At 40.7% G+C, this 13,327-nt stretch overlaps 1 protein-coding gene across 3 annotated transcripts in view; it reads right to left on the reverse strand.

Annotated features, from left to right (window-relative positions):
- Positions 1-781: 781 nt before the first annotated feature.
- The window catches only part of AMBRA1 (autophagy and beclin 1 regulator 1), a 213,486-nt gene continuing 200,940 nt past the window's right edge, over positions 782-13,327 (reverse strand). For all 3 annotated transcript variants that reach the window (XM_072986012.2, XM_072986011.2, XM_072986013.2), the window contains exon 18: positions 782-2,521. In XM_072986012.2, coding sequence (XP_072842113.1) covers positions 2,031-2,521 — 491 coding nt within the window. In that variant the 3' untranslated portion in view covers positions 782-2,030. The remainder of the gene's footprint in view (positions 2,522-13,327) is intronic.

Raw genomic sequence — 13,327 nt, forward strand, 5'->3', positions numbered from 1 at the left:
AATCTCCCCTTCTTCCTTCCAGTGTTTCAGAGACACACATACACACATCACTCCTTGCTCCCTCAGTGAAGTGAAGCGAACCATCTGTGAATTTTAGGCATCAGGCTATTTTGATATAAGTATGCTTCAAAGCCAAAGATGGGAATTCCATTAGCAGACTGAGACTCCTGTAGCTCAGAAGTGCAACCAGCACAGGGCAGATTTTAGTGCCTCATTAACACGCTGATGAGGCCTGGCAGCCAACTGATTTGATTTAAAGTTCATTTCCATGCTGTGATTTCAGGCAATGTTTGCTTAATGTTCTCTAGCAAACTCTTCTGACAGAGCATAAGAGCTGCTTAACAGTGGGCATTATTTATTGTAACACACTTATGGCACTGAGAAGACACAGGAGCTGGATTGGGGGAAGGAGCCTCTTGCAGGTGACATATAAAAATTCTCAAAAAGACCAGTATAAAGTCACTTTACCAAATCAGCAGGTAGCTAGCTGTTTCCTTTTATTCTCTTTTCCTTCCTCTCTGCATTTTTGAGTAAGGGCTAAAGAATTCAATTCTCTTCACAACAGCCCAATATTACTTATTTTCAGGGCCAAGCACGTAAGGCTTTCTCTCACTAGATTTTCTTGAGATGGGAAACAAAGGTACTTCTAGGCGTTATTCCTACAGAACAATGTTAACATGTGAACACCTGGCACAAGCCGGAGAAGATTGCAGCAGGGGTACTCCTTCCCAAAATATATTCCACACCTAACTTGATCCACAAAAAAGACAGGACTCCAGAGAAGGGTTTGTCATATTTTAATGACATAGATCTTTGGTGTTTTCCTCATTAGCACACACTCTCCCCCTACCTTCCTGCTACAAGCTCACTGGGATGGAGAGTTACAAATGAAAAGGAAAATCACATTTCAGACTAGAAAGAAAAATATCAGAGCCTTGATTTCTCCACTAGAAACTACATGTACAAGGTCAAGGTTTCACATGCAACACCTTACATCACAGACACATACCTCACGCTCTGATGCGGAGCTAGCCCCTCTCTCCCCACCCACCCCACCCCACCCCAAACAGGGAAGTGCAGCCTGGTCATGGCACCATGATTCTGCCAGATCTCGCCAAGTTGAATTACAAATGTTACTGTTGGCACAGCTAGAGGTGCTAAACCCTAGGCAAGCTCTGTGTAAGTGCCAGCTTTCTTGGGGAGCGGTTCCCAACCCACCCACATGCTTTACAACTATATGTTGTCCCACCCAAGGGTCCTGCTTGTGGACAAAGCAGATAATTCTGAAAACAAAAGGCCTACACTCCTGAGAGGTTCCTGAGCATGAAGGGATGGTGAAGCCCAAGCACAGCTCTCCTGCCTCCAGTTCATATTTGGAAAGAAGAGTGGAACAGAGTCCTGGAGAAGGCTATTTTGCTTTGTCCAGTCTGCACAATTTCAAGCCCCTCAAACACTGAAGACTTGCCTAGTGCTTACCAGCAAGGTGACATGCAGCAGAACTCTGGCCTGGAAGATGAAAACCACTCTGGTAGCAGAGCTGTGGTGAAAATCCCCTCCACAGTAGCACTTAAAAAAACATACGCACTCAATAAGGTTGCAGGTCTCCAAAGTAAGAGACTACAGTCCCCTTGATTTGATTAGCTGGTATGTCAAAAGAGGAGAAAGCATTAAAAAAAAAAAAACAAAGAGTAACATTAAAAGCACTGCAGGGTTAGGGCAAAACTTAATGGATTCCTGTAGCCAGTGAGCTGAGAAATTTACATAAGGCTCAGCTGAATATCAATGTTTATTACAGCTATTGTAGAAAATGTGCAGCAAAACGGATGCGGGAAGCTAAGACACAGAATAAAACCTCTTCAAGGATCCTCCTATACAACTGATGGTCTCTCACCCTTATATACCAATGCCCGCTGAACTACCAGCATCTGGTCGGAACCAAAATCCTCCTACCCCTTCAAGTTCCTGGTCAGCTTTGAGGTACAAGTCTTTGCTTAGCAGTACAAGGGTTGCACCAACACACAAATTCATCTCTACCTGTTCCGAGACTCTCCACTGGCGCTACCGTTATTATAAAAGTTGGTATTGTCAGGAAGATGGTTATTATTAGTTAGGTCACTGTACTCAATTGGTCCCTCAGTGTCCATTGAGGACTGAGCCTGCTCAGACAGGCTTTGCTCATTAGCTCCTTCTCCCTCAATTGAATTGGAGGACGTCGTCCGTGGGCTCAGACCACGCTCTGTCACCTGCATGGACTCAGGAAGGGTCTGTGCCTCAAGCTCAGCTACCAGCTCTTGAGAAGTGGATGGCTGAGCTGAGCCACCATCTGTTCCAGAGGACTCAGTACCAGTCTGGGAACTGCGGTGGATCCGGTGACTCACAATGATGTTGTTGCCAAAGCCCCCCATGGATGCCATGGTGGTGCTTTGCTCTCGCTGGACCACAGCAGTCATGCCTCCTTCTGCCATCAACCGTTGGATCCTGATCAGGGCATCTTCCCCAGTTGCACCATATTCTGGACTACCTGGAAGAAAGCAAAAAGGAAGCCAACTTCATTTTTGTTTTGCTTTGTTTACCTATTCATAAGATTTATATGGGATCTTTTGATTTAAAAAAAATTATGTGAGGCAGCTTGGAACACTGTTTAAAAACAGTCACACAAACTAAAATACAAGCAAGATAAAACAGAAGCAAATATTAGAGTCAGAAATGTATAAATAAATCCCACCAAATAAATGCCATCAAAAGGCTGAGCAAACAAAAACAGTTTTCAGTCAGTGCCTGAAAGGCAGAAAATCCATGGCCCCCAAAAGGTCATAAGACATTAAAGGAAAAGACAGGATGATGTATAGTAGATGAGAAAGAAAATAGCTTATGAAAGATGTCACTAATCCAATGGAAAATCCCAGAATGGCCAAACTGTACAGGTCACGCCTGCACAAGTAACTTTTATGTGACTGCTATTGGTGCTCGTTCTCATTCTTTTGGGACTGTTTTATCTTGTGAGGCTACCATTTTTAGCAGTAATCAATTCTTTGTACTCGGAAAAGTCTCCAGCCTTCTTTCCCATTCTGTTTCTGGATCCCAGTATAATTTACATATGGGAACCAAACAGATAAAGAGAAGCCTCACATACAGAATATTTGCTTCTGGGCTGTACCATTATACTCTGCAAACATGAGTGGGTGAAACTGCTTTGGGAGCATAACAGGTATGCAATATCAGTTAGGTCAGCAGGCACATTTACATTTCTTTGGTGCTGTGCATTCCCAAGGCGTAAGCCCGTTTTGTTCATAGGGACAGCAGCAAACAATTCTACCCCTGCTACACTGAGCTGCTTAAAACAGAGGTGGAACTCTGATAGAGGAATGGACCTGAGAGAGTAGTTTGGCAGAGGCCCCATCTTTGACTGCTGGCTGCTGCATAGTTCTGTCAGCTGCTACAGAATAATTTTTTTCTATTTCACTTTTTGATATTTTTGTATTGTTTATTCATTCAAGACAAGCAGTATTATTAATCTTTTTTTAAAATAAAAACACCAATTTCCAAAAAAATAAAATAAAATAAAATAACAACCACCTCAGAAGATTTCCCCTTCCCAGGCAATATCCTACCATCCACTCATACCCTTTTATTAATAAATAATCTGAAATGGAGAACAACTGCAACTCCATTTTTGTACTAGGCTGCAACAATAAACTGGACTTTTGTACTAGGCTGCAACAATAAATCTATATTCAACTACAGAATATACAGTATGCATTCATGTTTATTTTTCAAATATAAGCTCTTTGGTAAACACTTTTCAACATTCGCTATCAGCCTGGGTCTTACATGTTCCTGAGGACAGATAGGATATTTTTGGCCACAGGAAGCATCCAGCAATATGCTCACTGCTAGGTAAAGAAGTGCATGACACATGATTCAAATTATGAAATACACAACTTTGTGGGAATGGTAAGATAATGTGCTTTGGGGCCCTTCAAGTACAGATCGGAGGGATTTAAAATAGTCCTTAGTCCTTGAATATAAAGCTCATAAGCAATTAAGACAGGTAGACTCAGTGAGACAGGAAGCCTGTGCACCATGAACAGAGCTCTAACTAGTAAATGATCCTGCCCATGACTAAGGCTCCCCCTAACACTGCTGTTAGTTCACTTTCCCTAAACATGACACACAGGCTATGTACAATGTTTGTTAGCAATGGCTGCTTACCAAACACATTTATCAGTTCTTGCTCCTTATGCACAGAAAGTTGGGGAAAGTACTGCTTACCTTTGGGCAATGTGGCAAGCCTAGGTCCCAGGCAAAAATCACAGCTAGATAAAAAAAATGGCCTGCTGGAGCACACTCATGGAAGGATCTGCAATTAGCAGTCTCTCATTTGTAGGCTACTAAAGGACAGATCTTTATTCAGTGGAATCTGCTGAACTGCTCCACAGAGGGAAGCAGCAGCCACAGGCTACCTGATCCTTATTAAAGATATTAATCTCTGTTCCAGTCTTTACAGAATCATCCAAACTGGTTGCAAAATACAAAGACGTAGCCAAATGTTTCCTAAGCAACAAGCAAACCAAACAGAATATGAGAAATATGATAGCTTATGTGCTTATACTGAATGAGAAGCAAAATAAATTAATACGTAACACAGTCATGTATCAAAGTAGTTCAGAATTTAACACAGTATCCTAATACAGAAATACCAAAACAGACTCATAGGTTCATGTGCACATACAGAAACAAAGTCTGTTATGACTGTACTAAGGAAGTTTGCATTGTACTGTACCAACAAATGCTACCTAGTGAGCTGCATTAGTTCTTCAAACACTAAGCTCCATACAGATAGGAACAAATGCTAGTAACACACAAACATCAATGTTCTTCACTAAGGAAAACAGCTTTTTCATGTTTTGCTGATATCATAACACAAACGGTAGCACTGACATAAGGGAAAATAATGTTGATTTTAACTGGTAGGGCAGAGAAAACTGACTTGGGACCATGCTATTTAACATCTATAAAGGAATTCCAAGTCAGCTGTGAGCATTGTGGTTGACAGGTTTGCCAAAGACACAATGTTATGCTGGGTGGTAAAAACCCAAGCAATGTGAAAAGCTCTAAAGGGACACTCAAAGCTGGGTATATGGGCAACAAAAGAGCAGATAAGGAAAGTTCCAGGTGCTGTACAATGGGATCAAAATAAGTATCTTGAGAGTTGTGGAGGACAGCTCAACGAACAAGGTCTGAGCCCCCCCCCAAAAAAAAAAAAAAAAAAAAAAAAGGCGGGCCATTCCTACAGGTAGCCTTTTCTTCTTCTGTACTTCTTCCTATCCTCAATTGGGATAACCCATATATACAAAGTATCTCTATAGGTGACATGAAGAGGTTTGAGGTTATCTTGCACAATAGCTTTGTGCATTTCTGAATGTCTCTTAAGCATTCTCTTGTACAGAAGAAAAGGCAGGCCCAAACTGAGCAATCCATAGCAGCTATAGCTGCAGCAAATAGACACGACTACTTCAATTTATCCCATTCATACATTCTGAAGTTTTTGTCACTAAACCCTATACAGATGTTGCTCCAATGAGCATATTCTAGCTTTGTAAAAACAAATTCTATCATGGTGTTCAAGAGAAAAAAAGGAATCATGTTAGTCTGTTACAGTGAAAATGACATATGGTATCTGAACGAATGTGTTGTGCCTTAAGAAATGTTTTGCTTGTAGCACCTTAATAAGTAAAATATTTCTTAAGGCACAACACATTCATTCAGATACCACATTTTCACTGTGACAGACTAACCTGGTTCCTCTTTTTCTTTTGAATATGGTGATAAAAGTTGTCTTTAGAATATGCTAGAATACTCTCACTGCAAGCGACAGCTGTGTAGGTTTTAGTGGCAAGAGCTCCAGAATGTCTGAATAACTGGTATAAACTGAAACAGTCACATTTTAGCTTTAGATAACAGTTTGGATGTTTGCTGGCTTGCTATTATTTTTCAGAAAGGTCCAACACATTAAGACAGTGTTACTAACAGCTGATTATGAAAAAGGAAGGGGTTTCTATTATTTGTGCCTTGGAAACAATCCTGTCTCTCAAATTTGACTGTACTTATCTCCTTACTGGGAATAACCAATGAAAAATGATCATCCTGAAGCAAGAACCACTTCCAGTAACTTTTTTAAAAATAACAAATATTATCTTTATCTCAAAGAGAGATTAACCTCCGCCAGATTTAGCATCTCCCATCATATAGTGATTGAGCAGTTTAGGAAAAACAGATTGATCAGAATGGCAATATGCTGGCTGTGTCCATGCATCCTATTATTTTATATGAACACATTAGCGCCGGGTATCAGTATTTATCAGAACTCTTAAGTACTTCTAAGTTAGTAACTAAGATATTCTTTCTGTAAATCTCGGTCCTCTAAAACTACGCCTTACCACTCTGAACATGCTAATCTATTCCTTGGCCTTCAACTGTAGCTACAACAGGACACTTCGTATCTCCAAGGTACTTCTGATCTGCTGACTTTGTCAGAAGTAACACCCACAACAATATTTGGCCAGGGAATTTCCTTGCCACCAGCAATACTTGCATATTTCATGCTCCAGTAATGTGTTGGACTAGATCAGTTTTTCCCAACCTTTTTGAGTCATAACCCCCTTCTGTAATAACCAAGCAACCTATGCTCCCTGCCACATTTGCCTAAATATACATTTTTATGGGGTAAAGAAAACACATTAAAATAGATTTTTCAGAATTTTAACCTAATATACAGTGGTGCCTTGCATAATGAGCGCACCGGTTAACGATGAATCCGCATAGCGATCTATTTTTTGGGAACGGATTAATGTCACTATGCGGGGCACCACTGTATTAATATTCATATAGCAATATATAATTATGAAGAGGACAGTAAATCTGCCTCTACCAGATAAAATTTGTGAAGAAAAAAAAAGTCAGTACACTTTAATTTACTGTTTTGAAAGTGGAAATAACCATCCCTTTATATCTCTTCCCTGCAGAAAAGCTCCATCACTGAAGAGCCCCTCTCCCTGAAGCCCAAATAAACACCTGTTCCCATGAGCTGCACCCCATGCCGCATCTCTCCCCGATTCTCATGAGTCCTTTCTCTCCTTTTGCCTTCCTCATTTATGACTCAGGTGGAGTTTGGAGGTATCTCTCCATGCAGGTTCTTTCTCCCTTCACTGTGCTGCCACCAGTGCACCCAGAAGAGGAACAGACCCTGGCAAAGAGGATGGCATTGCTTCCACTGCCTCTGCCACCGCAGCAAAAACTTTTCCATCTTCCCAGCATGCACCACACACTCATAAGAACGCAAGAACATAGGAAGAGCCCTGCTGGATAAGGCCAAGAGCCTGTCTAGTCCAGCTTCCTGTATCTCACAGTAGCTCCACCAGATGCCTCTGGGAGCACACGAGACCACTAGATACCTGTCTCCTGATACCCCTCCCCTGCATCTGACATTTCGAGGTACCTTCCTTTTAAGCCTGGAGATTATACATCCCCATCATTGCTTGTAACCTGCGATGGATTTTTCTTCCAAGAATCTGTCCAATCCCCTTTTAAAGGCATCTAGGCCAGATGCCATCATCACATCCGGTGGCAAGGAGTTCCACAGGATAACAACACTCACCTCATTCAGGCCTCTTTCAGCTGGGCTAATGCTCAAGTCCAAAGGGCTGACATCAGTCTTCCCAAGGTGGATGTGGGGCAGCAGAGAGAAACAAGTGAAAGTGGCTCTTTCAGAGGGGGTAAAAGTGATGTGCATGCACAAAAGGAAAATCCACCCAAAGGTGTAGAGAAATAACTAGGAACTCTAGGTTGTTTCTGAGGGTCAAGAGGACTAAAATAAAACAGACCTGTGTATACCATATTTAATATTATAAATATAAAAATAATTGAAACTAAAAATAACCATGGAGACCCCCTTGGGAGTCATGATCCCCTGGTTGGGAAACCATGGACCAAATTATCCTTGGAGTTCATTCAACTTCATAATCCTTAGATTCAGAACTGTGTCAAAGTTTTTGAAGGTGCAAATTAACCCAAACTGACAGCTAGGTTTCACTCACATCAGCTCTGCTCTGTAGGTGATGAATCTTTAGATGCATTTCTCACTGAAACATGTTGACTCAGTATCTTTCCTCATCTTCCCTTCTACAGAAGACATGCTTTAAATCTGTGACAAAGGCAGAATTCCAGGAGCTGGAACTGTTGCCTAGTCACAGCAACAGCAGGTGCATATTCCACAGCAGCAGGTCTGACTTCTCAATAATTTGTCATGTCAGGAGTGATCTGATTAGTAAAGAGTAGGAAAAGTAGAGAAGCCAAGGTTAAAACTTTTACCAAGGCGCTGGTTTTCAATGTCACTGACAGGCACAACACTTGCCTTCAACACTTGCACTACTGCTTCCTTGGTCTAACCAGCACCCTTCTCCTTCCTCTGCATGTGTTACAAATCTTCCTAGTCCTTCAAATTCAAAAGGAGACATAGTCATAGTATTGCACAACACCAACACAGTTCTATAGCATTATCTTAAATTTTTGTTGTTTAGTTGTTAAGTTGTGTCCGACTTTGTGACTCCATGGACCAGAGCATGCCAGGCCTCCTGTCTTCCATTGCCTCCCGCAGTTGTGCCAAATTCATGTGGGTAGCTTCAATGACACTGTCCAACCATCTTGTCCGCTGTTGTCCCCTTCTCATCTTGCCTTCACACTTTCCCAACATTAGGGTCTTTTCCAGGGAGTCTTCACTTCTCATGAGATGGCCAAAGTATTGAAGCCTCAGCTTCAGGATCTGTCCTTCCAGTGAGCACTCAGGGTTGATTTCCTTCAAAATGGATAGGTTTATTCTCCTTGCAGTCCAGGGGACTCTCAAGAGTCTCCTCCAGCACCACAATTCAAAAGCATCAATTCTTCAGCAGTCAGCCTTCTTTATGGTCCAGCTCTCACTTCCGTACATCGTTACTGGAAAAACCATAGCTTTGACTATGCGGACCTTTATCACCAAGGTGATGTCTCTGCTTTTTAAGATGCTGATTATCATAAATACCAAACACTTATTGCAGCTAGAGTCTACTTCAGCAAATGCCCTATTTTTCCCCAAATGATAAACATTTAATGCACCATGTAATAAAAGCACAAAGCCTCTTCATGATCAAGTAAAAGGACTGCACATGATCCAATGGGGCAGGACTCCAGGATCCACTGCAACTTTAAGGTCCTGAAATACACTGTTTAGCTCTTTTGTCACATATACCAGTGTAAGTTAAGAGTTGTCTGGCACCCTCTGGAATCAAATTTCCTGGGGTGAAGGTTGACATATTTCTGATCACATACTGCTACCACTAAAGATGGTGAAATTTTGCTGAGCTAAGACTAGATTCTGTTCTTAAATGCCTGGTAAGTTCCATCCTCCTCTTTATGTTAGCTAAATATCAACAATATTGTTGTTCTGTCCCATCAAGTCACTTCTGACATACAGTGACCCAAAAAATTAGTGACATCCAAAAGGTCCAGTTATTGATTTTCCAGCTCAGGTCTGGTGAACTAAGGGCTGTGGCTTCCTTTATTGAGTCAGCAATATGATAACAATACATCAATACCAACAACAGGATACAGTGTATCAAAAATTTCCAGATGTGCTTTGCAGAAATCAGAGATAGACAAAGCACACAAAGCACCAAAGGTCATCATTGCACCCCTAAGACCTCCTCAGTAATAAAAGTATGCGGCTTTTCCCCACTTTTATATAAAACAGGACAGGAGATTCAACCATAAAATCCAAAATTGCATATCTGGAGAATTTCTGCCTCCCATACCCACAACGCTCTCCCCTTTCTTGGTATTTGCTTACATGCTAGAAAAAAACTGTCCTCCATGTCCTCTAAAATCACCCCACCCCTGCTGCAAATACACATTCACAGTTATCCTTGTACCCTCTCATCTTTCAACTACAGCTCACTATCTCTTCTGTGTGGATGGGGCTGATTTACATTTGATTTTATGTGGTCAATGGAAAAAAAATCATCATGCGGGAAAAAATCCCCATTGGAATGCACTGAAAACCGGTTAATGCATTCCAATGGGGAGATTACTTCATCGTCAAGCGAAGATCCTCCATAGGGCGGCCATTTTGTGAGCGCCGATCAGGTGTTTTTAATTACTGTCTTCTGAAACAAGGGTCAGAAAACAGCGGGCGGCCATTTTGAAAACCCAACGATCAGCTCTAAAGATCGTCGTCCAGTGAAAAAACGGTTCCCGAAGCAGGGAACTAATCATCGTAAAGCAGATTCCCCCCGTTGGAGCCATCGTTTTGCGATCACTATAGCAATCACAAAAAAGTCATGCAGCGATTTTGTCGTGCAGCAGGATCGTCGTAATGCGGGGCACCACTGTAATTTAAATGCCCCATGACTGAACAAGGCCTATGGATCTTCTCGTTTTCAGTATAGAACAGAACAGTTGGAAGGGGCCTATAAGGCCATCAATTCCAACCCTCTGCTCAATGCAGGCAGCGGTGAGCTGTGGGTGATCACGGAACAAATGAAGGCTAATTGCCTTAGAGAGAGAACAAAGGAGTCGACAGCAATGTCTGAGCCACAGAGCCTACAGGCAATGTTCTGAGAGCTTTTATTTACTTAGCATGAATTACATAGTATGTTGTTAAAATTCAGATAGGAAACTAGTTACCTAATTGCAACCAGGATGGGCTAAAATAACCCTTTGATCTTATGCTCTACCTCTAAGCGAAAGGGCAGAATAAGGGGTTGCCCTGCCTGCTAGCAGCTGCTGCTTCCTTCCAGGAGTGTATGCACGTCACTGGAACATAATACAGCTACAATCTTTAAGCAGAAATTTCCCACAGTGAGCTATATTTATGTATTATTTTTATAGGGAAGAATGAATTCCTGGGTGCTGCATTCTTTACTCAGATCACTAGACAGTCAAGTGTTTGAATCTATGATTAACATGGGCACAGAAAATTATAAAATTGCCACTATCACCGAGCCAAAAAGGGAGATGAAATCATCAGACAGGACAGAACTACACAACTATGAACATTTATTGAAGTGGTGCTGAACTTCAATATGACGAATCACCTCCCACACTACTAAGCTACCCCAAGAAACTTTTTGTACACAGGCGAAATTTTAGCAGTGAACACATTACAGTATCTAACCCACAGTTTCATAAATGTCTTTCATCATTACTGCACAAATAAATTAAATAGCAGCTTTCCCATATGTCTCATTGCCCAGGAGATATTTCCATAATCCAATAGTATTTAAAATTATTGCTTCAGAAAACCCTTTCTCAAATAATAGTATTTTACCATATGGTCTACTGTTTGGGAGACGTTTCTATCAATGAACTTCTCTCTTAAGGAACTCCAACATGTCTGCCAAGGAGATTTTTTAAAAAGATTCTGAAAAGTGTTACGAGGCATATATGCTGTTCATGAAGGACTTGACGAGACCTACTGGGACCCACCATTGCTTCACACAGAATATTCCACAGACTACGCCACACACTTTGAGGCAACTGTGGGTTCAAAGTACAATCAGTAGTGAGGAGTAAGCTGTTTGGGTTGCTCACTTTTACAGGCCTCTTTACTGATGAACTTCCAGGAAGCCTTTGAGGAACCCAAGGAGTTCCTCAACAGGTTTTGAACCAGCAAATAAGAGGAAGGTTGCTTGTGTATGAAAAAGATGTGTTAGTTCATGCTAAACTAAGCTTTAGAGCCCTTTTCTTGGAGTTTATTCACTCTATCATAATCAAATGTGAAATGAAAGCTGATTTATTCTGGTTTGTAAAGCACTTCTTTTAAAAATATATTTTTATGCATTTTTGAAGAGATATGAGTGCATTATTTCTCCATGCTGGGAAGAAAAACACGCATCTACAGTCTGTTACATCACTTTTCTCGCCTTTTGGGGAAGGGATGCACAAATGTAACAGTTGGCAACAGATACCATATAACATACTAGGAAAAAGAATGCTGTTAAGGGAGGGAGGGAGGGAGGGATGATACGGATGAATGCATGTGCATGAATCAGCACATAATTTTTGTAAGCAGATTTCTTTTTACACATGAAATTCCACTCAGGAAGGGTATGATATAATTCTGCAGCTAGTTCTTAAAAGTTTAATTAGAGACAGGAAATTTAGATTCTATTACATGCTAAAATGATAGCAAAGTAGTTAAATTTTTCCTGTTTCATTAAATGTATGCTTTAAAAATGGTACACATTCACTTTTAACCTTAGCAATAAATAACACCAATTAAAAATAATTTTATTACACTAATTCTTTTAATTTTTTTTCAGAAAAAAGAAAAGAGAAAAAAGTTAATAAACTGAAAATGATAAGAAAATGATAATTAGGAAATTTTTGAATGTCCTATATAAGAAACATTTATTCTCTATTTTTTTAATCCTTTAAACAACAAAAGATAATGGCAATTAAGTATATCCTTGATACTTATCTCTAAAAAAGTACTGAAACTAGATTTTGCTATATGCTCTTACAGTATATAACTATTTAATCATTGTTCAGTTCAATAAAGAAACTTTGAAAGTGACATGACCAGGCAGGAAAAAAAAGCAGATGTTTCACAATACAAAAACTAAAAATTAAGAAAACCAAAGACGCAGCTGAAGAAAACGAAAGGACTGGGTGATATGCAAGCAGGAACAATGTACAGCAGAACGTAGCTGTTGTCCTTCCACTTGTGCATCAAGCACCCCAGAGAAAATCTATCTTTGAAACAACTGAGCTGCTTTTGCTTTTTGCTCTAGGTGGATGTCATTCAGAGTATGGGCGTATAAAGTCTTTTAAGCTGACCACAACCAACATCTTAAGAACTGAAATAATTTTAAAGGATATATCTTCAATGTATCAAGGTTACTTTCCGCTTCCCAAAGTTCTCCTCCCCAAATTCCCATTGGCTATATACACAAGTAGACCAATAACATCTCTTGCAGCGTAGTATCAGTGTGTGCTACCAGTTTCAATCAATTTTGCTTGGCATGGAATAACCACTGAAGAAATGGGAAATGAGACAGGGAGTACAGGAAGGAGAGGAACTTAGTGGCTGAAGATAGAGCAGTGATCCCCAACCTTGGGTAAACCAGGTGTTCTTGGACTAGAACATCCAGAAACCTCAGCTCAAACTCAGGTCTTGAGCAGAGTCCACACTGAAGGACTGCATTTTAACCACTACAGCTCAAAAACATTTTTTTCTCTCATTGTAAATTCAAAGGCTTTGGAGCTTCCTAAGGATCAGTAACAAGATAAGCTC

This window comes from Pogona vitticeps, chromosome 1, assembly GCF_051106095.1.
Source record: "Pogona vitticeps strain Pit_001003342236 chromosome 1, PviZW2.1, whole genome shotgun sequence".
Classification (NCBI taxonomy): Eukaryota; Metazoa; Chordata; class Lepidosauria; order Squamata; family Agamidae; genus Pogona; species Pogona vitticeps.